This window comes from Castor canadensis, chromosome 9 (genome assembly GCF_047511655.1).
Source record: "Castor canadensis chromosome 9, mCasCan1.hap1v2, whole genome shotgun sequence".
In the NCBI taxonomy this organism is placed as follows: Eukaryota; Metazoa; Chordata; class Mammalia; order Rodentia; family Castoridae; genus Castor; species Castor canadensis.
The window spans coordinates 138,146,632-138,174,334 of NC_133394.1; the positions used below are offsets into that span (position 1 = coordinate 138,146,632).

Consider the following 27,703-nt stretch of genomic DNA (forward strand, 5'->3'; position numbering starts at 1 on the left):
GGTGGTAAGGGAGGGGGTGGTGGCAGGGGGGAGAAATGACCCAAGCATTGTATGCACATATGAATTAAAAAAAAAAAAGTCTCCTGGCTGCCATCCTCTCTCGTTCTGATGCATTCTTTTCATTGCCAACAGAAATTGCCTCCTTAAACAAGGTAATAGTGGTGCATGTCAATCAGGGACCCTGGTCCACACAGCATGCAAGGTAGCCTGAGAACTCAGAATTGAGAAGCTCATGTGACCAGGGTACTGGTGTGGTAGAGGCGTGGTAAGAGGTGATTTGAGCAGCAGGTTTTAATCAAATTATATGTCATGCTGAGGACTTGTCCACATTATTCTATAGACATTGCAGAACCTCATTGTTATTTAAACTGAAATAATATGGACACGATTGAGGAAATTCTGTTGGCTATATGCATGAATGATAGTTTTGAGAGAGATGTGGTTAGTGACCAAGAGAAGTCTGTAAAACATTCCTAAAATAGGAACTTTTTAAAGATCAGTAATTGTTAGACTCCTTGGTATCTGGATTTTATTTTTAATTGAATACTGAATAATTTAAAAATCCCCAGGAAAGAAATCAGAAAACATTGCATGATGAGTGAGCATTTTTAGTTACTCCTCAAACATGTTTCTTAGTCTGAAGGAAACTGATGGCAATAAGTTTGTTGAATTTAAATTGCCATTATGTTTGTATAATTTGATTCTTTCATTGTTTGACTGTTTGAATGGGGCATAAATCACCTTAAAATTTTGTAGCCTAAATTAACCATAATTCCATTGGTGATTTCTACTTTTGTCCTTACTTACTGTATTTTGTCTTTGTAAAACTGAGATGTAGCATGAATACTGAGGTTCTCGATCTGTTTAAAGATGGCTGAATCAGCAGTGTAGGCTCTCCTGGGAAATTTAACCGTAACTTGAAATAATGCCCTTGTTTGCTCCTTAAACCCTTTGGGTTTTCGTTTCTTCTGTATTTTGTGTTTCTTTTGATCTGTGCTGTCCTGTATTGGTGAGACCTTTCACTCGTCAGTTGTTTTAATTATTACAGTTTGTGTAGACATACACTTTTAGAAAATGTTTTCAGCGTGTAATTAGAAAAGTTGCACAGCTACTGACACTATTCTGGCTTCTCCATACTAATATGGTAACCTTGCTTTTTTCTTTTTCTTTTTCTGCATATTTCCAGAATACTATTGTAGAGGCTTCTATTCAGCTTCCTCCTTCCCTTTTCTCACTGAAGCAAAAGAGAGACATCAGGCCAGCTGATGACTCTGTGTATAAGCTTCAGCTCATCGCCTTCCGTAACGGAAAACTCTTTCCCGCCACTGGAAATTCAACGAACTTGGCTGATGATGGAAAGCGGCGGACAGTGGTGACCCCAGTGATCCTCACCAAAATAGGTGTGTATGTTGCATATACCATCCTGTATCCACTGGACAGTTCACCATTCCTAAAATCACTTACGCCTTCTAGTTTTAATGAGTCATTAGTGAAAAAAAGATCTTGCCCAGGACCCATTACTGTATCAGTTGACATTTAATTGTTTATGAAGTTGGCTTTGGAAATAATGTTATTTCCCATTTTCTCCAGATGGTGCCAATGTAGATACCCACCACATCCCGGTTAATGTGACTCTGCGTCGAATTGCACACGGAGCAGATGCTGTCGCGGCTCAGTGGGACTTTGATTTGCTAAATGGACAAGGAGGCTGGAAGTCCGATGGGTGCCGTATACTCTACTCAGATGAAAATATCACCACGATTCAGTGCTACTCCCTCAGTAATTACGCTGTTTTAATGGTATGGCTGTTGATAACTTTATGCATAACTACTAAGTACTCTGATGTTTTCCTATGTATAATTAAGCTCAAATGAAGAAGGTTATTTTTCAGCTTAACGTACATTGCTCCCTTTAGTTATATAAAGGGGTGATGTTTATGTTAATCTGGATTTAAAGGGAAATTGAGTTAGTGCAAGTGAAATGGATAGAATTGTATTTAGTGTAGGAATTTTCAGTAAACTTTTTTAAGTGAATCAATTCAGGTCGAGTCTGACCTCCTTAAAATGTGGAGAGATCTGGGGTTTATTGCAGCCCAGCTCTATCAACTTTGAGTGATTTGTTTGCACAAAATACACTGTGCATCAAGAAAGATTTTCCTGCTGTGTCATCTAGTGTCTTTCCCTACTACACACTATTGTTACCATTATTGAACCTTTTTTTTTTTTTAATTTAGAATTAATGGTGATAACTTTCAGTTTTGTGACTGTAAGTAACAGTATTGACACAAATTGTGTCTTTCCAATTTTATTGCCTGTCAATCTGACATTGTTTCTATTAATTTATTTGCTATAATTGATACCTATTAATCTTTTGGGCAAAATAACTTGTTATTAATATACAGGAACAGATCTCTTTAATAATGAGATTTAAATTCACCTGATTCCTGAGCAGATAATTACTAGAACCATATTATTTATTCTTTTACACTGAAATTATTGTGTGATACTAACATGTTGGAGAATTCATGGATGATCGTGGAAGGAATTACTCATGATGCTAAAAGAAATTTCTCAGAAATGGTTTGTGGTTTGCCTGGAGGCAAGTATGTCCACATTTTATTCTAATTTCAACTGTGAATCTGGTTTCTACACGGTATTTTATCAGAGTACCGAATAATCTTGTAACATGGCATATTTTACATTTTGTGAGTTTTTATTTCCTTAGAAAAACAAAATAGCCTTTTTACCACTGCAAATGATCTTGAAACAAGCTGAATTACATTAAATTATCCTCAATGCTTTGTTTTCTTAGCTTCTCAACTTTCTATAGCTTATCTGTTATACTGGCCAAGGAGGCAGCAAAGGGAACAGATGTTTTTTTATTCTCCTTTTAAAACAATTTTAAGTGGATTTTATTATTTTCATACATGCATACAATATGCTAGATCATATTCACCCCTCCAATATCTTCTCCTTTTCTCTTCCTCACACCTGCTGTCCCCCCACTACAATCTTCTCACACCCTTCATATTCATGTCTTTTTTTCCCTCCTCCCTCCCTCCCTCCCTCCCTCCCTCCCTTCCTCCCTCCCTCCCTCCCTCCCTTCCTCCATCTCTTCCTTCCTTCCTCCCTCCCTCCTGTTCTCTTAAATGCCAAATTTAGACAAAGATATTAACCTCTTATCTGATGAATAGCTGGCAAAGATTTTCACCCATTCTGTAGGCTGTCCCTTCATTCTGGTAATTGTTTCCTTAGCTGTGTGGAAGCTTTTTAATTTGATTCAATCCCATTTGTCAATTATTGCATTTATTTCCTGAATGCTAATCATAAAGTTATTTGTCCCTGTATCTTCAAGTGTTTTCCCTATATTTTCCTGTAGTAGTTTTAAAGTTTCAGGCCTTGCATGTAGGTCTTTGATCCATTTTCAATTAATTTTTATACAGGATGAGAGATAGGAATCTAGTTTTATTCTTCTATATTTGGATTTGCAGTTTTCCCAACATTGTTAGTTAAAGAGGCTATCTTCTTCAATGTATGCTTTTGGACCTTTGCCAAAAATCAGCTGGTTATAAGTGGTGTACAGGCTTATCTGAATCTTCTGTTCTATTCCATTGGTATATATTTATGTTTTTGTGCCAGTACCATGCTGTTTTTGTTACTATGGCTTTGTAGTATAAGTTGCAGTTAGGTAGTATGATATCTCTGGCATTGCTACTTTTGCCAAGGATTGCTTTGGCTATTTGGAGTCTTTTAGGCTTCCATATAAATTTTAGGATTGATTTTTCTATTTCTGCAAAGAGTGACATTGGAATTTTAATGAGATGGTATTGAATCTGTACATTGCTTTCAGTAATATAGCCATTTTCACAATAGTAATTTTGTAGATTCATAAACATGGGAAGTTTTTCCATTTTCTAGTGCCCTCTTTGGTTTCTTTCTTTAGTGTTTTATAGCTTTCATTGTAGAAGTGTAGAAAAATTCTTAGGATTTTTCTTTTTGAGGCTATTATCAGTGGAATTGTTTTTCTGATTCCTTTCTCAGCTTGTTTGTTGTTGGTATATAGAAAAATACTGAGGTTTACATCTAAATTGTGTATCCTGTACTGTGCTGAAAGTGTTTATCAAATCTAAGAATTTTTTAGTGGACTCTTTACAGTCTTTTATGTATAGAATCATATCATTGCATATAGGGATAATTTGACTTCTTTCTCTCCTGATTGTAACCCTTTCCCTTTATTTCTTTGGTCTTATTGCCCTAAAAATTCAGCTACTATATTGAATAAGGGTGGTGAGAGTAGAAACTCTTATCTTGTTTTGACTTTAGAGGAAAAGATTTCAGCTTTTTGTTTTCTATAATGTTGGCTATAGGTTTGTCACATACAGCTTTTATTATGTTGGGGTACATTTCTTCTATTCCCAGTCTCTTCAGGGTTTTGATCATGAAGGGAGGTTGAATTTTGCCAAAGGCTTTTTTATGCATGGATTGAGGTGATCATGCGATTTTTCTCCTTTATTCTGTTTATGTGCTGTATTATGTTTGTTGATTTGCACACATTGAACCATCCTTGCATTCCTGGAGTGAAGCCAATTTGATGTAGTGAATGATCTTTTTAATGTGTCTTAACTGTATATAATATGATATGGAAAGTTTCTTTTCTAGTCTTAACTGTTTGGTGTTCCAAAAGCCTCCTGTTCTTGATTGACCATTTCTTTCCCAAGATTTGGGAAAATTTCTCCTGCTGTATAATTAGATATGCTTTCTGTTTTTATTTCTCCTCCTTCTATGCCCATGACTTACATGTTTGACCTTTTGATGGTGTCCCAGAGTCTTGAGTGTTCTGTTTGTAATTTTCTTGTCTTTAAATGTTCTGATTTGTCTTCCTTGTCTTCAAGTGCTGGTATTCTGTCCATTCCTTGGTCTAGTCTAGTGGAGAAGCTTGGAACTGAGTTTTTTATTTGATTTATTGAGCTGTTTATTTCTGGAGTTTCATGATTTTCTTTCATGATTTCTATATCTTTTTTGAATTCCTCTTACCTATTGTCTTCCTTATTTGCATTCTCTTTGTATTCATTCTGATGTGTATTGCTGTCCTCTTTAGTTTTGTTGAGCATTCGTATAATCATTCCTTTGGATTCTTTGATATTTCATTCACTTCACTATTGTTAGAGTTCATTATTGTGAAATTGTTGACTTTTGGGGGAGTTATGTTGCCTTTTTGTTTTTATATTTCTTTTGTGCCTGTATTGGGATTTCTGTATCTGAGGCTAAGTCCTTGGTTGAAGGTTTTAGTCACTGTAGTCTTTCTGTTGAATGAAGTATTGTCAGTGTTCGTGAAGGAATGAAGGCTGATTTGCAGTTTCTCAACACTGTACTGGGATTATATCCAGGCATTTGCCCACATGCTCAGAGCACTGGACCAGATCTCTAGCACCTTCAGAGAGAAGAAAACTAGCTGGACTCTCTTATAGTTCCTAAGGTACAGATTACTACTGTATGCCTGCTGATGGTGGGTCAGTTTTCTGGTTTTGGGCTGCTTTTACTTTAGATACTTCTCCTCTTTGTGTACTGTGAGCTGCTTATGGCCACAAGGAACTTTGTAGCCTGTGGGCTGAACAGGTTGTAACTAGTGTCACAAGCACCCCAGTTAGTGCCCTCAGAGCCAACAGGTATCCTCTGAATGCGTTGGAGAGTGTTTGTGTGTGTGTGTGGTAGTGGGGGTGGGGATAGGGAACAAATAGAGCATGGAGTTCTGTACTGGAGGGGGAGAACTGAGGGATTCAGGCACACTGCCTGCCAGCCTCCTGAATGGATTATTTAGCAAGGAGAAAACATTATCTTTTCAGTGATGTCACTGACATTTGAACTACAGCATACAATGTACTTGAGCATGTATACTGTTGGGCTCAGTTGTTGGGTGGATTCTACATGAATTAGACACAGCTGTATTTGTGTAAGGTATTTATCCTTTCATTCTGCAAGTTCACGTTTTGTTATTTTTTAGTTGCCTTTATGGGATGAAGCATCAATTAAAATGTGAGGCCTTTTTCTCTTTCAGTTTAAAAGTATTTTCCCATCCAGGTTTTGAGTATAAAATAATCTAAAACTATGATGTATTGAGAGAGAAACAATAGAAATACTATGTTGTCTGAAATGGATATAAAAGTTAACCAGAATAAGTTGAACAAAGTTAAATGAAATACACACAAAAATGGCATTTTGTAAGCTTCACTATGTTATTACACCATGTGAAACTTGTATTTTTTTTAAATTTAATACTGTTTAAAGCATCTATTGTTGAATTTCCTGCTGTTCTTCTAAACTATTTAAATTAGTATAATCCTTTTATAGAAGGAATAGCTATTCTTTTATCTTTCAGAATTTTAATCTTCTAAAAAATGCAATACACATTACATTTTTAATGTAATTAAAAATAGGAAGAATTTTCATTTTTAATGGGAAAAATTCTTTTTTCTGTTTATTTTCAAAAACTATCCTGTTTTCTTCAATGTAACTGTGCCACCTAGAGGCTGCAGAATGAAATGTATCTGCAATTGTTGTCAAAGTCATAATAAAGTTGGTGTACGGGAATTTTAGGTAAGTTGCTACTTTAAGCCAGGTGCCAGTGGCTCACGTCTATAATCTTGGCTACTCAGGAGGCAGAGATCAGGAGGATTGCAGTTTGAAACCATCCTGGCCAAATAGTTTGTAAGACCCTATTCCCAAGAAAACCCATCACAAAAAAGGGCTGGTAGAGTGGTTCAAGGTGTAGTCCCTGAGTTCAAGCCCCAGTGTCACTGGTGGGGTGGGTGGAGGGTGGGGGAGTTGCTACTTTAGTATAAATGTAAGACTAATGAAATTACACTTCCTTAAAGATGGGAATATAGCTCAGTTGTTGAGTGCTTGTCTAGCATATTTGAGGCTTTGGGTTTGGTTCCTGAAAAAAAAAAAAAAGGAAATTATACATACTCTTCTGTAATTAAAGTTATGTCTAGGATAGAAGTATATTTTCAAGATTGGAAATCAACATCTTTTTTTCTTCTAGACTTTTTAAATAAATTTAAAAATCGTATTTGTTTGAATGCTATTTTAATACTCATTTTATGTAGAAGTCTAAATTCCTGTCTTTGGAGATAGTCCATATACCTTTTCCTGGTTTTTAGAGGACTTTGTATTTTAAGACATGAGATATAAATAATATATTTGCTCATAAGCCTAGAACAGATATTATGGTTGCTTCAGTGTACATATCCCAAGCTCTGGTGGGAGTCAGAGAAAAAAGTTCAGTGGAAATTGGGTTTGCTTTTATAATCAGAAATAGCCAGTTGGGGCAGGGGTAGTAGTGAGGGAAAACCTGAATGCAAAGTAGAGTAATGGTTAGGGTGAAGGTTAATCAGTAATGATGGTAAAGTTAAACCAGTCTCTGTGTGTGGGTTCCCCTATCTATGTAGAAATAAGGAACCAGAAAGTAGGTGTTTGTTCTCCTCTGTCTGATGTTGACTTTAAGTTTTCTGCTATGAAGTTTGCTGAACGAAAGCAAACCTGAGTTTCACTTAGTCCATAATTGACCATGAATGCCACCAGTGTTTTGTTTAAATGATTTTTAAATAGCACATTCCCTTGGATCAAATATTAAATCATTTTTGCACATTAATATACAGCGAAAATTCAAAACTCTCACCTGTCCCATCACAGTTCTAGGTAACTGTGATTAATAGCTTCTTGGGCATTGTTGAAGACATTTTTGTATATAGTAAATCAAAATGAATTTGAAGTCTTCCATTTCTACATGAAGCTTGCATCTTGCATACATTGTTCTAAGGCCATACTTTTTCCCATGGATCAATATTTTGTAACTATGGTGATATATTATATATTTTTATAATTTTCTCCCCTCCAATGCTGGGTATTGAACCCAAAGCCTTGCATTTGCCAGGCAAGTTCTCTGTCACTGAGACATTCCTCCAGTCCCTCCCTCTCCAACCCCTCATAGGGTCTCTGGCTGTTTTTACCCATACTGGTTGGACTGCCATCCTCCTAGCTTTGCAGGAGGCATCCAGCCTCATGTTGTACCTTGAAGTAGTTGATGATGTGGAAGTAGTAGTTGCTTATCTTTCTTAAGTACTTACGTGTCAGGCACTCCTGGTGTCTTTACGTACGTGAACTTAGTCTGTAATACAACCTCACGAAGTACCATTAACATCACTCCCAGTTGATAGGTGTGGAACTGACTTGTGGAGAAGTTAAGTGCTATGCCTGCAAAGCCACTTAGTTTTGGAATAGGGATTTGAGTTCAGACGTCTGGTTCCAAAGTTTGTGTTCCTAACCACTTGGCTGAAGCTCCTTTCTCAAATCTCATAGCGATAAATGAGAGCTTCCTCATTCTTTTTGTACGTCAATATTATTTTATGCCCCTGCTGTAATTTACTTTGGTATCTCCCTATTGTGTTTGTTTTCAGTAGTTTGCTTGTACCATATCACTTTGCACATTTATTAAGGTAGCTGTAGGATAAATTTCCCTGAGGTGAAATTGGTAATCAAATGGGCCAGTTCTTTTTTCCTTTTTCATTAAATTGATATTGAACAAAGTACACAGATCTTAAGTGTCTGCATTAATAATATTTTTACACGTGATGCAGACTTTTAACCACCACTAAAATCAAGATTTATACTACAGAACTTAGTAGCTCCCACGTTTCTTTCTAGTCAGTTTCCACCATCTTCTTAAGACATGGCCACTTTCTCATGTCTGGCACCATAGATAAATTTGGTATGTTCTTGCACTTTACATAACTGCAGTGCTATATGTACTCCATGTGTCTGTTTTCTTTTTTATCATTACATTGGTGAGATTTATCTGTCTTTTCATGTAACAGCAGTCTGTTCTTTTTCCTTGCTGTACAGCAGTCCATTGAACGAACGTTTCTTTGTATTGTTAATGGACATTTGGTTATCAAAGAAAAACTGCTCTGAGTATCTGTGTACATGTTTTTGATGGACTTACCTACTCAGGAGTGAAATTGCTGGATTGTAGACCATCCTGTATTCAGCTTCAATAACTAATTTCAAGTGGTAGACCAAGTGGATAGTTTACAGTTCCACCACAAAGACAGTGCTACATCCTTGCTCATCCTTGGTGATGTCAGTCTTTGATGAGAAGGTTTTTGTGGCGGTTTTATGATCATTGTGGTTCTAAAGTGTAGTTCTCTGGTGACTGAAGATGTCCCACCACTGTATTTTCTTATTGCCCTCTTTTGTGAAGCTTTCACAAAATCTTGTATAGTTTTAATTGGATTTGTTTTATGGGAATTCTTGCTAAGAGTTCTGAATGTGAGCTCTTTTGCTGAATGTATGCACTACAGATCTGAGTCCATGCCTTTTTCCATGTTCTCTTGAAGTCATTTTACAAACAGTATTTTCTTTCTGTAGTCTTTTTTTTAGCCTTGTTTTTTTTTTTTTTTTTTTGTAGTTAGTGGGTATGTGTGTGTGTGTGTATATATATAAAATAATCCCGTTTAAGAAATCCTAGCCTTCCCAAGTTCATGAAAATTTTCTTTGTTTTACTCAAGGCTTTCTAATATATTTTACCTTTCACAATTGGGTCCACAACCGATTTTGTGTGTAGTGTGATAGGAAGTACAAAATTCTTAAATTATTATTCTTTGAACTTAAGAGGGAAGTGGAAAAGTAACCTAGATGTTGCAGTATGTTCTGGGTTTTTTGTTTGTTTTGTTTTTGGGTTTTTTTTTAATCTGTTACTTTAAGCATTTCTGATTTCAGATCTATTTTAAATTTAATTTTATTGGTGGGTTTTTTATTATAACTCTATATTCTGACATGCAATGGAATATTTTCATTGATTTCATCCTCTAGTTCAGATCCCGTTGAATATAGATAATTGCTGATTTTAATTATTCTTGTCATTGGTATGATGATAATGAATTCTTTGAAACTTCCATTGATTTTATGTTTAGTGTCCTTAGGCTTGAAGTACCTCTTGCTGCTCAGACAGTCAAAACTGCCCCCCTCATTTGGATCCATAATAATGATCATCTTTGAGACTTCTCCCACATTTGCATGTGCTCTGTGTTCTACACTGAGGTATTCTGCCTCAGTATAGTTCACTTCTGAGGAGGACATGAGTTTTGCTTCCTGCTTAGGTTCTTTTTTTTTTTTCCCTTTAATTCCATGACATTCAGAAGCATGACCAAGATCACCACTGGTCACTGTTGGTGGGGGGGTACGACTTTCCCTGTCTCACTTACCCATCACCATGTTGCTAGTATGAACAGTAGTTTTACTGCTCTTGAGTATCACCTAGTGCCATTTTTGTGCAGTGTATTTAGTACTTTCTGACATTATTACATGGCCTGTATGTGCTTGCTACTATAACTTAAAATGATTCAGATTTCTACTTTGTCTCTTATTGTAGATCTGTATCTTACTTGCTGTTTTAATACTCAGTCTTCTCAATTGCCTCAGGTAGTCTTATGTTTTCTATTGCTCAGTCCAGTCAGCAGTGTTCTTCTTCCCTCCCTCCCTCCCACCTCCCTCCCTTCCTGTTTTTAAGTTTTTTAATGGTTCTATTTTGAATAGTTAATGAGTACCTGCAAAAAATGCTTCAGTTTGCCTCTTGGCCTGCAAATGCTAAAATGTTTACTATCTGGCTCTTCACACTTTTTTTTTTTTAATGGTACTGGGTTTTGAACTCAGGACCTCATGCTTGCTAGGCAGGCACACTACTACTTAAGCCACTCCACCAGTCCTCTTCACAGTTCTCTGGGTCTGTTTTCATCAGGGTCTACACATTTGGGCAGGGCACTATGTGCCTGTGGGCGCATTGTCCTCTCACCATGGTGGAGGTGCCTGCCTGTCCCTTGCTTCAGTCATTTCTTTGTTGATGAACTTGGACCTTCTGTTTGAACATCCACTTTCTTTCTCATTCTGTCACACACATTTGACTTTAGAAAAGTCTGACTTTTTAAAAACTTGGATATTATATACAATATATTTTGGGAAGCAAATGGCATGTTGATGTTATTAGCTAATATCTCACTACCAATGTTTTGTTATTATGCTCTGTCCTGGGCTGTGGAAGGCACCTTTACAGGGAGGTATTGACCCCACGCTATATAGCTGTCATGTGGCAGTGTGCTACTTCTTCCAGGAATCTAAAGCAGGAATCTGGAGACTAAGTCCTAGATATTGGAAGTTTATCCTCGGTTATTAGTTCTTCACTGGTATAGAAGCTTTTCATAGAAATTGAAGGGAACCGTCTTGCTTTTAATAGCATCTAACTGGTTTTCATTGCCCCAACATCTTAAGATTGTTCCTACTACTATATCTGGACTCCAGCAGGCTAGAGTGTTAATGTCTTGAGGCCATCTCTCATAGGCTGGTGCTGTGAGTACCTTACAAGGCAGATTGTTCAGAATTGCTTGTGGTAGACATTCTCTCTTTTTGCCCTTTTGTTTACACAATCAGGGTCCTATGAGAGTTCTGACTATGTCCTGCCTGTCTCTGCATGTCTGTGCTCTGCACAGTGCCTGGCCATCAAGTGAATAGATGTAAATGGATGAATTACAAGTTGGAGTTGATCATGGTGAAGTGGAGCTCTTCAGTTGGGATTCAATTTTCTGTCTCCAGCTTCCCATTAACTGTGATTTTTTTTTTCCCCCACAGATTTTTGTCTTTAACTGTCCATCTTTTGTTTAGGCAAAGAGTTTGTTAAGATGTCCTCACATGATCATTTTAAGTTTACAATTTCATATTGTCATCTTTGATTCTTTACTGGGAAATTTGCTCCCTCCCTCCCTACTGAGTTGAGGCCACCTTCCTTCCTTTGCCTGTTTGTCCTGTCCCCTTCCTTTTGACAGTACTTTTCTTGTTTCTGGTGTTTATTCAAGAACTTCCTGATTAGAGGAGATACGTAGCGGTGAACTCTTCCACATCCAGCCACCATTTTTTAGGGATAAAAGTCATTGCAAGGAGAGAATGTAGTGAAGGGATCTGGCTAGTACAGCTTTTACCCCATAACCTGAGGCTAGGGTGGTATCTTTCCAGCTTTCCTTGGGTTTCTGTAAAGAAGACAGAATTAGCATGTCTGTTGATTTCATTTTAGCAAGGCAGTGTCTGCCCTGTATTTGGGAATATAGACTTTGCAGTCAAGCTCTTTTGGATCAAATTCTCAGGGTGCTTAAGTTCTCTCTGTTTCAGTTTTTCAAGCTATAAATTGGGGCTGTGAAATGGGTTAGGCCCAGTCAATGCCTAGACTGTGGTAAATTTTATGTGTCTTGGTTGATGGTTCATTTTTGGACTCATATAAGACTGTTCTTTGCTCCCATAACTGTACTGCTTGTTTCTTCAACAGACATTCTTGAAATATGATTGTGTATCTGTCTCTTGTGACTTTGAGCTCTGCAATGGCAGAAACCATGTCTTAGCATTATGTCTCCAGATTATATGGTGCTTGGTGCATTTGTATTTAGGGAACTCAGAGTTGACCTGAAAGATGGAGAAGTCTGTTCATGCTTTGAGGAGTTGGAGAACCTGCCCTCTTTTGTGCCTTCTCAGCTAGTGACAACACAGAGTGAGAAATGAGCTGAAAGGCATTAAAGATGACGGATAGAGCCTGTGGTTGCCCTTTGAATCACTTGCATGTGGGCTTCTGTTCTCTTTTATTACTCTTGGCAGAACAGTATTCAGACTTACAAAGTGGACAGTCCACCTTTGAACAATGGGATGCTGCAAGTAGTTAACACAGTGGAAGATAGGAAGCAAGCTTACTTGTGAGAAGTACAACAAGAAATGTTAGTCATTGACTGAAACAGATGTTAAGTGCCAGCATTTTTGTTTAACAGTTTCAATCACTTGGAAAAGTCCTAGTGGTTAAATGTCCATAGAATTGCTCCTAGAACAATTCTTTCTTTTTCTTCACAGGATTTGACGGGATCCGAACTGTATACTCTGGCAGCCAGTCTCCTGCATCCTGTGGTTTATACAACAGCAGTCATTCTTCTCTTATGTCTCTTGGCTGTTATTGTCAGTTACATATGCCACCACAGGTAGGAGAGAACATTTGACAAATACAGCTCTGTGGACTATGATTTGGAGGACTCTGTTTAACATGTAATTATGATAAAACTAAGTTTGACACCATGGCATGCTTCCAAAGTAAGAACACTTGCTGTATAATCCATACAAGCCTTTCTTTATTGTGCCATCAGAGGTGTAAGTGACCAGTACATGAGATGGCAAGCTTGTCTTCTACAGAATTCAGCCAGTTTGCTGGGCTTCTATCTGGAGAAAAAGATAGGAGGTGTGTGCGGGAGGCTGGTGGGTGGGCACAGGAGCAACAAGGTTTGATGGGAGGTAGAGGTTTGTCACCTCTGTGACCATTGGAGGTGCTTCTAGGTAGTGAACTAGTCAGTACTTGTATATTATGGATTTTTGCCTGCTGTGACATTCTTTAATTTATAGATGGCATTTTAAAGAAAGTTTGTGGCATTTAAGCATAGGATATATGACTTTTTTTAATTGGAGGCAAAGCTACAGAAATCTTTATTTTATGGCTGGAAATAATGAACTAAAAGGATTTGCTAAGCAGAAATACACTTTACAAAAGGGTTTGCTAGAACCTATTTTCCTGTTTAAGCTGGACATACGTGGCATTTCTTGACATTTAGTTAAGAAACAAAAGGTGATTTTGATATAAAATGGAAAGAAAGATGTCAGCATTTCATTATGAAAGGCCAGGAAGAAATGCATTAGGCATTTAGACCATGTTATCCCACTTGGTCAAGAAAAACACCTATTGGTACAAGGCAGAAATCTCTAGGTAGCCAACCAAGAAATCCAGTCCTTTTAAGACATCTTGAAAAGCTCACATGCTCCTCAGCGTGGAGAATTTGTTCAGCATTAGTGGGTGCAGAAATGTCTTGTGTTTTCAATGCATAAAGCTAAATGTTAACTGTATTGAGTTAGATGATTTCTCCAGTCCTCTGTGTGTGTGTGTGTGTGTGTGTGTGTGATAGTAAGTACTTGATTAATAAAATGTTTAACTCGAAACATTTAAATTTGACCTTTTATGCAGTTGGAATTCACTTGTAAGTGAACGTCATAGTGTCCTACTTCAAGCATTCCAGATTACATATTAATAGTTCCCCCTTTTAAACCAGCTTGATCAGGATCAGCCTCAAGAGCTGGCACATGCTTGTGAACCTGTGCTTTCACGTCTTTCTGACCTGTGTGGTCTTCGTGGGAGGAATAACCCAAACCAGAAATGCCAGCGTCTGCCAAGCCGTAAGTCAGACTGAAAAATTACAACGGAAAATACTGATAATAAAAAATAACTTCCTGTTGCATGAGCTGTAAAAGGAAAAATGTGTCTGTTAAGCCTCTTTTTACCTACTTAAAGCTAAACCTAATAATACCTGTCCATTATTTACCAGTATACTTCAGCAACAAAACACCTAACGTTAACAGCTTATCTCTTTATCCTTGAAAACTGATTGTTACTTGTCACGTCTATTACAATGCTTAACATATAATTTAAATATTTTAAAAATCCTGACTTTGACAGAGAAAGACGTGAGGGTTTTAAAAATTACTTCATCCATTGATGAAAATAACAGGAATTAGGTAATAATAAGAAAGATACTAAGTTGGAAAATGTAAAGAATTAAATAGTCAACTTTTGTTTTCAAATACATGATTACATTTTTAACCATAGTTGCTATATTTGTAGCTTTTCATTTGTTTTCTATTTTTACAATATAAGCAAAAAATTATAACTCTTCAATATAAGAATAGGAAACATAAAGTTTTATTTTCATCTTAGTATATTGTGTTCCAAATGTCTGGTATTAAGAAGTATAACAATAGTTAAGAGTTAGAACTGCCTGGATTTGAATTTTAGTTTTCCCATTTTCTGGTTGTGTGTGTGTTTTCCTACTTTGACCAAATTGATTCCCTCTATGACTCTTTCTAGTCCCCCTCCCCCATCTTACAACAGTTTTCATGGGTTTCATTATCCTATTTTCATGCATGCATATAAAGTACTTCATCATACTTACCCCTTTTTTCCCTCCCTGACTCCTGGTTCCCACCCCTGAAAGCCCCTATTTTACTTTCCTGCTACTCATTTGTTTTAGGTCTAGATTCTGCATATGAGAGAGCACATGCAATATTTGTCTTTTTCCATCTGAGTATGTCATTTAGCATGATCTCTGGTCCTATCCATTTCCCTGCAAATAACCTAAATATTCCAAGGTATATTCATACCCTATTTTCTTTAGCCATTCATCAATTGGGCAGTTGTCTGGGCTTATTTCATAGTTTTGGCTATTGTGAATAGTGCTGTTATAAACATGGGGGGGGGCAGGTATCTCAGTGTGGGGGCTGGGGTATGACTCAAGTGGTAGAGTGCTTTCCTAGCATGGGCAAGGCCCTGGGTTCAGTCCCCAGGACTCTTAAAAAACAAGCAGGTATTTCGATTGTCAGATGACTTCCTTCATATATTTGCCCAAGAGTATTTATAGCAGGGTCATATGACCCTGCTGTTTTTTACATTTTCTTTTTTTTTGTGTGGTAAGGGTTTTTTTTTTTTTTTCTTTTATTATTCATATGTGCATACAAGGCTTGGTTCATTTCTCCCCCCTGCCCCCACCCCCTCCCTTACCACCCACTCCACCCCCTCCCTCTCCCCCCCCCCAATACCCAGCAGAAACTATTTTGCCCTTATTTCTAATTTTGTTGTAGAGAGAGTATAAGCAATAATAGGAAGGAACAAGGGTTTTTGCTGGTTGAGATAAGGATAGCTATACAGGGCATTGACTCACATTGATTTCCTGTGCGTGGGTGTTACCTTCTAGGTTAATTCTTTTTGATCTAACCTTTTCTCTAGTACCTGTTCCCCTTTTCCTATTGGCCTCAGTTGCTTTAAGGTGTCTGCTTTAGTTTGTCTGCGTTAAGGGCAACAAATGCTAGCTAGTTTTTTAGGTGTCTTACCTATCCTCACCCCTCCCTTGTGTGCTCTCGCTTTTATCATGTGCTCATAGTCCAATGCCCTTGTTGTGTTTGCCCTTGATCTAATGTCCACATATGAGGGAGAACATACGATTTTTGGTTTTTTGAGCCAGGCTAACCTCACTCAGAATGATGTTCTCCAATTCCATCCATTTACCAGCGAATGCTAACATTTCGTTCTTCTTCATGGCTGCATAAAATTCCATTGTGTATAGATACCACATTTTCTTAATCCATTCGTCAGTGGTGGGGCATCTTGGCTGTTTCCATAACTTGGCTATTGTGAATAGTGCCGCAATAAACATGGATGTGCAGGTGCCTCTGGAGTAACAGTCTTTTGGGTATATTCGCAAGAGTGGTATTGCTGGATCAAATGGTAGATCGATGTCCAGCTTTTTAAGTAGCCTCCAAATTTTTTTCCAGAGTGGTTGTACTAGTCTACATTCCCACCAACAGTGTAAGAGGGTTTATAAGGGGGTTTTTATCAGGACCTTGTGCTTGCTAGGCATGGTACTTGACTACTCAAACCACACCCGCAGCCCTTTTTTTGTTTTAGTTATTTTTTAGGTTAAGGTCTCACATTTTTGTCTGGGGCCAGCCTCTGACCATGATCCTATTATCAGTGATGTCCTACATAGCTGGGATCATAGGTTTGTACAGCATACCTGGTTTGTTGGATGAGATAAGATCTCCCGTTTTGCTTGGGTGGCCTTGAATGGTGATTATCTCAACCTCCACTTTCTGAATAACTGGGATTGTAAGTGGGAGCCTTGTACTCTGCCTGTTTTACCTTTTTGAGAACCTCTCTACTGATTTCCATACTAGCTGTACTAGTTTACATTCTCCCCATCAGTACATGACGGTTCCTTTTTTCCTTCATCCTCATCATCATTTGTTGTTGATTGGTTACTTCATAGCTGCCATTAGAATCTTATGGTCATTTTGATTTGCGTTTCCTTTTTGGTTCAGAATGTTGAACATTTCTTGATGTATTTATTACCCATTTGTATGTCTTCTTTTGAGAACTGTCTGTTCAATTCACTTGCCCGTTTATTAATTGGATTGTTTGTTCCTATGGTGCTTAGTTTTTGAAGCTCTTCAAAGGATGTGAGTCCTTTATTTTATGAGCAGCTGACAAAGATTTTCTCCCATTCTGTAGGTTGTCTTTCAATTGTGGTGATTATTTTCTTTGCTGTGCAGAAGCTTTTGAATTAAATGCAGTCCCATTTGTCAATTCTTGCTCTAATTTCCTGAGCAATTGGACTCCTTATTCAGAAAGGTGTTACCTATGCCTGTATCTTCTAGAGTTTTCCCATAGTAGTTTTAAAGTTTCAGGACTTATGCTTAGATATTTAGACTCATTTTGAATTAATTTTTGTACAAAGTGAGAGCCTGGGATCTGCTTCCAGTCTTCACATGTGGATATTTAGTTTTCCCAACATGATTTGTTGAAGAAACTGTCTTTTCTTCAACATGTTTTTGGTGCCTTGCTCAAAAATTAGATGGCAGTAACTGTGTGGATTTTTTTTCCCTAAGTCTTCTTTTCCATCAGTCTACTTGTCTATTTTTGTGCCAGGACTGTGCTGTTTATGTTCCTATGACTGAGGTATATTCTGAAGTCAGGTATTAAAATACCTCCAGCATTGTTCATTTTGCTAGGGATAGTTTTGCCTATCCAGGGTCTGTAATGCTTCCAAATGAATTTAAGGATTGACTTTTCTATTTCTATGAAAAATGACCTAGGAATTGCACAAATCTGTAGATTGCTTTTAGTTATATAACCATTTTCACAGTATTAATTCTGCTGATCCATAAATATGGGAAATCTGTCCATTTTCTATTGTCTTTAATTTCTTTCTTCAGTGTTTTATAGTTTTCATTGTGAAGGTCTTTCACATCCTTCATTAAGTTTATTCTTAGGGGTTTTTGTTATTTTTTGAGGCTATTATAAAGGGATTGTTTTCCTGATTTCTTTCTCAGTCTGTTGTTTATTGGTATATAGAAAAGCTATTGATTTTTATATGTTAACTGTTACTCTGCTACTTTGCCTAACATGTTTATCATATCTAAGAGTCATTTGAGTCTTCATCTGCATACAAGAATCCTTTACTCGTGCCCTATTTGTGTCCCTTTTACTTCTTTCTCTTATCTTATCGCTCTGACCAAGAATTCAAGTACTATATTGAATAAGAGTGGAGGAATGGACACTCTTGTCTGCTTTTTGACTTTAGAGGAAATGATTTCAGTTTTTACTCACTTAGTACAATGTTGGCTGTATGTTTATTGTATACAGCCATTATTATGTTGCTGTCCATTCTTTCCATTCCTAATTATTTTTTAGGGCTTTTATCATGAAAGAATGTTGAAATTTGTCAAAGGCTTTTTTTGTGTATCCATTTGGATGATCATGTGACTTTTGTCCTTAATTCTGTTAATGTGCCATGTAACATAATTAGCATATCTTGAACCTCCTTGTATTCTTGGAATGATCTCAGAATGATCATGGTATATGATCTTTTTAATGTACGTTATTGAGAATTTTTGCATCTATGTTCATCAGGGACATTGTTCTATAGTTTCTTTTGTCATGTCCTCATCTAGTTTTGGTATCAGGGTAATACTGGCTTTATAGAATGAGTTTGGTAGTGTTCCTTGTGTTTCTATTTTATAAAATGACTTGAGAAGCATTGGTGTTAGTTCCTTAAAGATGTAGAATTCAGGAATGAATCTGTTTGGTACTGGGCTTTTTTTTGCCTGGGGTGGGGGGGTGGATTCTTTATTATTGCTTCAATTTCATTGTTAGTTGTAGATCTGTTTTTGTTTATATCCTCTTGGTTCATTATTGGAAGGTCATATGCATCTAGAAATTCATCTACTTTTTCTAGATTTTCCAGATGCTTCTAATACAATTTTCAAAGTACTCCCTAGTGGTCCTCTGCATTTCATCAGTATTTGTTGTGATATCCATTTTCTCGTTTCTAATTTAAGTCTCCATTTCATTAATTTCTTTATTATTTCTTTCCATCTACCGCTTTTGGGTTTGGCCCAAAAGAGCTTGACATGTATTGATGATTGTTTATTTGGAATCTCTCGTCTTTTTAATAAAGGTACTTGTGATTATAAAGTTTCCTTTTAGCACTGCCTTTGATTTCTCCCAAAAATGCTGGTAATTTGTGTTTTCATTTGATTCTATGAATTTACAATTTTTCCTCTTTATTCCTTTGATGACCCACTGATCAGTCAAGTGTGGATTGTTGGACTGGAGGCATGACTCAAGTGGTATAGCACCTTCCTAGCAAGCACCAGGCCCTCAGTTCAAACCTTAGTACTGCCACAATAATAAGTAATAACTTTCTTTAAGAGTGGATTGTTCAGTCTTCATGTGTTTGAAGATTTTCTATAGTTTCTCTTATTATTGATTTCTAATTATCTTCTATTACAGGCTGAAAAGATACATTTTCTTGTATTTGTTAAGACTTGCCTTATTTCCTAAGATATGATTTATTTTGGAGAAATTTCCATGGGTGCTGAGAAGATTTGGTTGTTAGGTGGAATATTCTGTATATGTCTGCTAAGTCCATTTGATGTATAGTGTTATTTAATTCTGTAGTATCCTTGCTGGTTGTTTGTGTGGATAATATTTCTGTTGTTGGGAGTGGGGTACTAAAGTCACCAGCAATTACTGTGTTCCATTCCCGAGAGTTACCTTGCACTGTGCATGTGAATATTCACATGGCCATTAATATTTATGGCAGCACTGTATAAAAAGGCAAACGATCCCAGTGCCTATCACAGAGAGAATGAATGAGTAATCACTGGTGTATTATACATGAGTGAAGGCTAATGAATTACAGCAATGCCTAACACCACCAGTGAGTTGGGAGGTGAAAAAGTAAGCCTCAAAAGTTATATTCACCAAGATATCTTTTTTACAAAGATAAAAATGACTAAATAGCATACTTCTAGTTAAAATAGGTGCAATAAACTATATACTAAAGAGTAAGAACATAGGACATAGGGTGATGGTTTCCTTGAGTGAAGGGGTCATGTGGTTATATATAGATTGTTGTCAAGATCCTAACTTTTGTCTGGCTGGTAGAGTCTTGGATAGTTATTATATGATTAACAATAACTAATTAAGTAACTAAATAAACACAGGCTGTGCTTAGCCCAATCATTAGATTTGTCATAAGGCTTGAGATTAATCTAGTATTGTATACTTGAGATCCAATTTAAAAATATGTGTGCATGTGTGCATACGAATTGTTAAGAGGATTAAATGACTTGAGAATCTCAATAGTACCAGGCATATAGTAATAAGTGTTGTCTAATACTTTTGCTAGTGTTGTCAATACAATTACCTCTTGGTTGTTCAATGTATTTTTGTTTCAGGCCATTACTGTATATTTGAGAAGTCCAATAATAGGTGTTGGGGCAGCCTAATACATGGACAAAAGACAGCTTCTTTTTTTCTTCAGCTACCTCTCCCTTACCCATTCCCACGACTGGTTTTCACATTGGAGTCTCAGTTTACTCCTACTGTTTCAGAGACACCATTCCTCACTGCCCACTGTTATATTATGTTTGCTAAAATTCCATGGTGCCTACAAAAATTATAAAATTTACTGTTTGTTGTCTCTGGACTCTGAAGCTCTCTCTGGGCATCAGAGATGAGTTAGTTTGACTTATCCATATTTATCCAGGGACCAACACAGGACCTGGGCTGTAGTAGGTACTCAGCAAATATTATGAACGAGACGTCTGTGTTTGCAGATAATAGAAATTACTCAAACCCTGAGCTGTTGTGAGCTTGGGCTCTATTAAGTGAATACTTAGCACATATTGGTATTAGTAGGCTCAGTTTCATCTAAAAGTACTCATTGACTTTCCTGAAGCAGACATTTTAACTTATTTCATTAAGGAAGTGACTAGAAAGAGCCCATTTAAAATGACCGCCTTTCATTGTGTCGAATGGTATTTTATACCATTTCTAAAATGAAAAGGAGAGGAATTGCCCAGACTTTTTAGGGCCTGTAGAACAAATGTCCAGTAGCTAAAAGGTTTGCAACAGAAAAGGGAAAGGCAAGTCCTTAGATGTTTTCCCATAATTTTCTTTTGTTTTTACTGTGTCCTTCCCATCTATGACCATGACATCATTCTTATAGTTCTTACTCAGATACTGTAATGGCTTTGACATTGTAGCATTCAGATAATAGTAAGGAGGAGAGTGTGAAATGCAAATAAAACCTAGCTGAGGATTCCAGGTGCTAATTCTATGTCTGCCTCAACAGCTTGTTATTCTGGTCACTTAATCTAAAGGAGCTTCTGCATTTCTTCTGTAAAATCATCGGTTGGGTGCACTAAATTCAACGATCATTAAGGTTCTTCCATCTCTGAAACTGAGTCCTGGTTTGTACGTGTTTTTACATGCAGTTATGTATGTGCATTTAATGTGTGTACTCAGGTCTTTTCTTATCTCCCTGTTGGTGCTCATGTATTTTACAAATGGTGAGTAGTTGCAATACAGTTGCTTCCTCACAGTGATTGGTTGAGGCAGTTAATGGTGCCAGCAGCCTGGCACTTTCCACTATGGTTTTTAAATCAGTTCCAGGTACTTTCTGTGGCCGTCAACTCTCTTTTGCAAAAGGAGCTGAAGAGCTAAGAGACTGAGAGATAGAATTGATGAGACCATTAACACAAGGTTGGAAGTAATGTGTGTTACAGTTCATGGTGTACTGCCAAATAATTGTTCTGTCGTTGAATTTTTTTGGCCTTTTTTGTTTGTCTCTTTGTTTGTTTGTTTTGAGAGGGAGTCTTGTATATTGCCCTCGCTGAACTTCAGCTAGCAATCCGCCTGCCTCAACTTCCTGAGTGCTGAGATTACAAGCTTACACCACCATGCTCAGCTTAGCCATTGATTTTCTTAGTTAGGCAGTAAACGGATTCAGCTGATTCTAATTTAAGTTAGCTTCCTGATCTGCCACTCATGATTTAATCTATTAAATAAAGTGTCAGCTGCCCTTCTCAGGTGTCCTTTTATATCTGTTATCTACAGAATTGCTGTGGTGGCACACAGGAGGCATTGGGGAAAATCTCTTCAGTAGATATTAAGAGCTTTCTAGTTGCCTGCTACTGCAAATGTGTTAACTTTCTTGTTAACCCTGGGAGGTACTTTTTTCTTACATATTTTATACCTATATAAATGGAGTCTTAGAGAACTAAAATAACTTATCCCAAATCACTAGGAGTATTACATGAGAGAGGCAAGATTCAAATGATGCTTTGTTTAACCCTTATCCCTGTGTCTTACTAAGGGTACAGACTTTGGAGCCCAACACACTTGACTCTGAACTGCCTGCTGCTGACCATGTGACTTCTGGTGAATGGTTCAATGCTGACCAAATAAGAATAAAGCAAAATCACATAAAAATACATTTTGGGCATATAAGTCATTTATTAGTGGAAGCTGTTAGCATGCTAATTTTTGCTCATGTGTGATTTTATTCATCACAAATGTTATTTTTTTTTAATTGTTTTATTATTCATATGTGCATACAAGGCTTGGGTCATTTCTCCCCCCTGCCTCCACCCTCTCCCTTACCACCCACTCCGCCCCCTCCCCCCTCCCCTCACCCCCTCAATACCTGGCAGAAACTATTTTGCCCTTATCTCTAATTTTGTTGAAGAGAGAGTATAAGCAATAATAGGAATGAAGAAGGGTTTTTGCTAGTTGAGATAAGGATAGCTATACAGGGCATTGACTCACATTAATTTCCTGTGCGTGTGTGTTACCTTGTAGGTTAATTCTTTTTGATCTAACCTTTTCTCTAGTTCCTGGTTCCCTTTTCCTATTGGCCTCAGTTGCTTTTAAGGTATCTGCTTTAGTTTCTCTGCATTAAGGGCAACAAATGCTAGCTAATTTTTTAGGTATCTTACTTATCTTCACCCCTCCCTTGTGTGCTCTCGCTTTTATCATGTGCTCAAAGTCCAATCCCCTTGTTGTGTTTATTCATCACAAATGTTATTTTTTTGTACAGTTGGTGTATGTGCTATTTTGTCTTAGGTCATTGATAGTTAAAAAACTTCCTAGTTTCTAAGAACTTGTATTTGTAATTAGGTTACACATATATAAAGTAGAACTCTTTAGGATAATTATTTTGTACCTATCTTGTAGCTTTGGAAATTGTTTATATGCCTGTGGATTAAATTACTTACCATTTATTTTTCCACTTGGCTCTCTGATTTATTTGGAAGTAAATCTGGAATTGAGATTCCACCCATGTATTGGGTAGAAAATACGAAGTGCCACATCCCAGAGGAAGCCATCTCTAGTAGATCTTAATTTCTCCATTTTTCTAGTTTTTATAGAATATTTAGAGATTTACTTACATGGCTCTGTTAGCAGAGGTTACCGGACTCCTGAACCCTATTGGTCAATAATCATTTAACTGGAAATCTGAAAATTCTTAAAAATGACCACTTCTCTGGGAGTTTAGAATGCCATAGAGAATGCTTCAGAGCCTAAAAATGGGGTTTTCCCCATTAGAAATCCCTCCATCTGCACTTCTGTACTGAAAATATTTTTGACTTATATATTTAAAAGTTTTGCCTTTTGTTCAGAGATTACTACAGCAGTAGAAGAACTTCACCATTTTGAGTCAAAAGCTGTGATTTTTCTTGATTTTATGGGTTTCTGTGCTCTGAATTCCTTTGTGCTGTTTCTACTTAGTGTATGGTATGACTCCAGATAGCTCATAGGGTTATTTTCTGCTTTTTGCTCCACTTCTCTATATAAATTTTTCCATCACAGTATAGCATGCAAAACTAACAAGGACCAAGGAGCATCTTCTGTTCTTAGGGAGGACTGTGCCTCTGACTTCCCTACTTTGGCCAGGCTCCCAGCACCTCCAGAGTCATTGCGAGCTTTTCCTTGTATAGTGATCGTCTGGGTTTTTTCTGTCTGTGAATAAGACTTAGGTTTGATGTCGCCAGTCTTTAGCTGCAGATTGGTTTATGTTTTTCTTACTGCTCTAGCTTCAATAATATCATTCAGTTTGCTTTTCTTGAGATTGGAGAGCTGTCCTTTTGGAATGAGAAACGTTTTTCTTGGAGCTTTTCATTACTGCGATTTTACTTACAGTAATTGTGTGACAAAAAAAAAAAAAATGACAAAAAGCTACCTGGCTGCTGGTGGCTCATGCCTATAATCCTAGTTACTCAGGAGGCAGAGATCAGAAGGATTGCTATTCAAAGCCAGCCTGGGCAAATAGTTCATGAGACCCTATTTTGAAAAAACCCATCACAGAAAAGGGCTGGTGGAGTGGCTCAACATATAGGCTTTGAGTTCAAACTCCAGTATTACAAAAAAAAAAAAAGCTAAGTCATCAGTTAAGAAGTCTGAATTTTGTCCTTGGTGCTCTTTGACACATGGTACTTATTTTTCTTCAGATAAAAGTTTTACACCTCTCTTATTTTAACCTTGAATTTCATCCTTAAGTAAAGTGGATTTAAATGCAGGTTGTATGAGAAGCCTGACCCTGTCATCACTTGGGGCAATCAGCATCTTGACTTACTGTATACCACAGTTACCCTCTGTTCATTGAGTACTCTGAACATCTGGATGTTTTGGCTACTTGATCCCTGCAAAACACATAGAGCTGTCTGCTAACAGTGTACTCATTGTTATAGTGAGGAAACTGAATTTCAGAAAGGTCACATTGTTTCCTTTACACTGCATTCGTAAAATACTCAGAGTGTAGATGTTTCTACTGACTGCTTACTGTGTGCTGAATGCCTGATATAAAGCATCTTATTGAACCTGAGGGTGTTCATAGCCTCCTCAGCTCTCACGGGAGCAAGCGGTGCTTGGGGTGTTTGGTGACTGTTAAAGCCAGACATATTCATATTCCCAGTTTACTGTCTTCACCGCCATTGTCATATTTTGCTCTCTTACAGCACGTAGCACCTCTGCATCGGGACTCAGGAGTCTCACTATAAAACTTCCTCTGCATGCTAATTAACCCTACGTTCCTCTTTAAAATGGGCTTTAGAAACTGAACTCTAACTGATAACATTTCTTCTATGAAAAGCCAGCGTTTTTGGTTTCTTGTCTAGGAGCCAGCTTGGTGGTGTATTAAGGGTCATCTTGAGTATATGTGACAGTCTGTGGGCCTCTTAGACTGTTGGTTTATGTATTGGAAGAAAGATACCTTCTGTTAAGAGTGCTTTATTTTGCTGGGCATAGTGGCTCATTCCTATTATCTCAGCTACTTGGGAGGTAGAGATTGGGAAGATCAAGGTTTGAGGCCAGCTCAGGCAAAAAGTTAATGAGAACTCATCTCAACAAACAAGCTACATGTGATGGTACATGAGTTGTAATCCCAGCTCCCCTGGATGGATAGGTGAGGAGAATTGCTGTCTAAGGCCAGTCTCTGATAGAAAAGTACAAGACCCTATCTGAAAAATAATTAAAGTAGACTGGACGTGTGGCTGAAAGTGGGAGAGTGTTCACATTGCAGTACTGCAAACAAACTCAAACAAAAGAGAATGCTTTGTGTCATTAGAAGGTAAAGGAGTTTATCATTAGAATATACCTTTGTACTGCTTTTAAATCAAAGTTGTAAAAATATTTTTTTCTTTCAGATTGTACATATATATTTATTCTTCATTCTTCCTTGTAGGTTGGGATAATTCTTCATTATTCTACCCTTGCAACAGTATTATGGGTGGGAGTGACTGCTCGAAATATTTACAAACAAGTCACTAAAAAAGCCAAAAGATGCCAGGATCCTGATGAACCACCCCCTCCACCAAGACCTATGCTCAGGTATCTAATACTTTTGTTGTATTGTTCTAAGTGCTCATTAAATATTTTGCTTGCTTTTGTTGAAGCATCGTCATAATATTATAACAAAAATCAATGAGTAAATTTGGGGAAGTAAGCAAATGGGCTTGTAAGTTGGACTGCTTTGTTTTGAATTTGGGCTCTGTGGTGTGTACTCAGTTGGCCTCTGTATCTTCACTGTGTCCCCCAAGCTCATGCTAATTCTACCTCCTAGAGCCACGTGAACAATGAGTGATGTAATGTGTCCTGAACATGGTACCGTGAAATGTTAACTTCTTATTTGCTTGAGGGTCATGCGTCACAGATTTTAATCAGGCAGGAATCATTTAATTATTCTCTACAAAAAATAAAACACATTTGGAATTAGGTCCTTCTTTCTCATTACAATGAAAAGAAGTGTAAATGGGTTAGCTGTTGTACTGGATGAGTAAAAATCTGTCAGTGATGACTGAGTTTATAGAATGTCTAGAATGTGCTTGGTATTGGGCCGGGGACTGAAAGTGCACAGCTCACCCTGCCCTCGCAGAGCTTGTAGTCTGCAGGAGGAGAACTGGCTGTGGACCAGGTAAGAACTGTTGTGGAGGTCTGTTGAAAATGCAAAGACCAGTTGAAAGTGCAAAGAGGGGGGATGATAGGCTATATGTTGAACCATTGGCTTGAGCCTTGCTTTGTGTTAAGGCAGAGGGTAGAGGTACATTCCAAACAGGAGTCAGCTAAGGAAACTGAGAAATGAAGTTTGCTGGAGCCTGGAGTGTGTAGTATGGAGGAGCAGGAATTAAGGGTCAAAGCTGGGCTTGGGGCATTGGAAGTCATATTAAATGTGGACAGCCACTGAAGATGTTTAACTAAGGAAGTAGCCTTATGTGGTATCATTTTAGAAGGACAGTGGGGGTGAGCCTGGAATAGAAATTGGAACGCCCAAGAGTAAGGAAGTCCCTGAGGTTGTTAGTTTCGTCCTTCTGGGAACAGAAGCCAGAAGAGTGTCATAAAGAACAGAGAGAGAATGCCATTCAAGAGACATGAAGCTGTTTCCTTAGGATTCATGACCAAGTGGATTTAAGGGTATGTGTGAGTGAGAGGTTGAAGATGGCTCCAGACAGTCTGCTGGGCTCCTGAATGGGTGATGTTTCCTCAACTGAGAAAATACTTAAGGAAAAGTATAAATTGTGGAGGGGTGGGAGGGTAAGCCTGGTGTTGTTGGGCTCACCAGTGCTTTCTTGTGGAAAGCATACAGTTTTGGAAATTCAGTGCTCAGCAGGAGACATTTCCACAAGCTGTCATTGCAACCATGATAATGAATAGGATCTCCCAGGGAGAAGTTAGTTAAGAAAAAACAGTGATCCCTGAGCCACATCAATGTTTAATGGAAAAAAATCACGGGAAGAAATGAACAAGAACACCTGAGAGTAATGATTATTACTGGGAGCATGGTTCTGTGGAGGGTAAAAGGTTGCAGGGATGCTCATCCAGGATGGTCATGCTGTAGGATGAGGTTGGGTGCCACTATCACTTGCCAAAGAAATGAAGATTCTGTTTCATTTCTAAGAAATGAAAGAGGCCTGGGAATCCTATCCTGCAACAGCTGTTCCTCCTTGTTAGGTACTAAGAAAAAAACACGAAGTGTTAGGCAAAAATGGCATAGGCTTCAAACCCTGTACAGCCCCCAGTGACCCACAGGCACCTGCTAGGGCCTGTGCTCTCCTACTGGTCCCACATAGGGGCTGCCTGTGTTTCTCCTGGTCCCCAGTGCAAAGCACTGAAGCATCACAGTGGAGTTGGAAGCAGCCCTGCCCTAAAGGTGGTAAAGCTAGGCAGAAGATGGTGTCTAACTCCAGGA

General features: G+C 37.8%; 1 protein-coding gene across 2 annotated transcripts in view; it reads left to right on the forward strand.

Annotated features, from left to right (window-relative positions):
* Adgra3 (adhesion G protein-coupled receptor A3) overlaps positions 1 to 27,703 on the forward strand; it is a 120,466-nt gene that overhangs the window by 89,466 nt on the left and 3,297 nt on the right. For both annotated transcript variants that reach the window (XM_020184406.2, XM_074042529.1), the window contains 5 exons: positions 1,187 to 1,400; positions 1,591 to 1,799; positions 12,936 to 13,060; positions 14,174 to 14,297; positions 25,703 to 25,848. In XM_020184406.2, the coding sequence (XP_020039995.1) occupies positions 1,187 to 1,400; positions 1,591 to 1,799; positions 12,936 to 13,060; positions 14,174 to 14,297; positions 25,703 to 25,848 (818 nt within the window). The remainder of the gene's footprint in view (positions 1 to 1,186; positions 1,401 to 1,590; positions 1,800 to 12,935; positions 13,061 to 14,173; positions 14,298 to 25,702; positions 25,849 to 27,703) is intronic.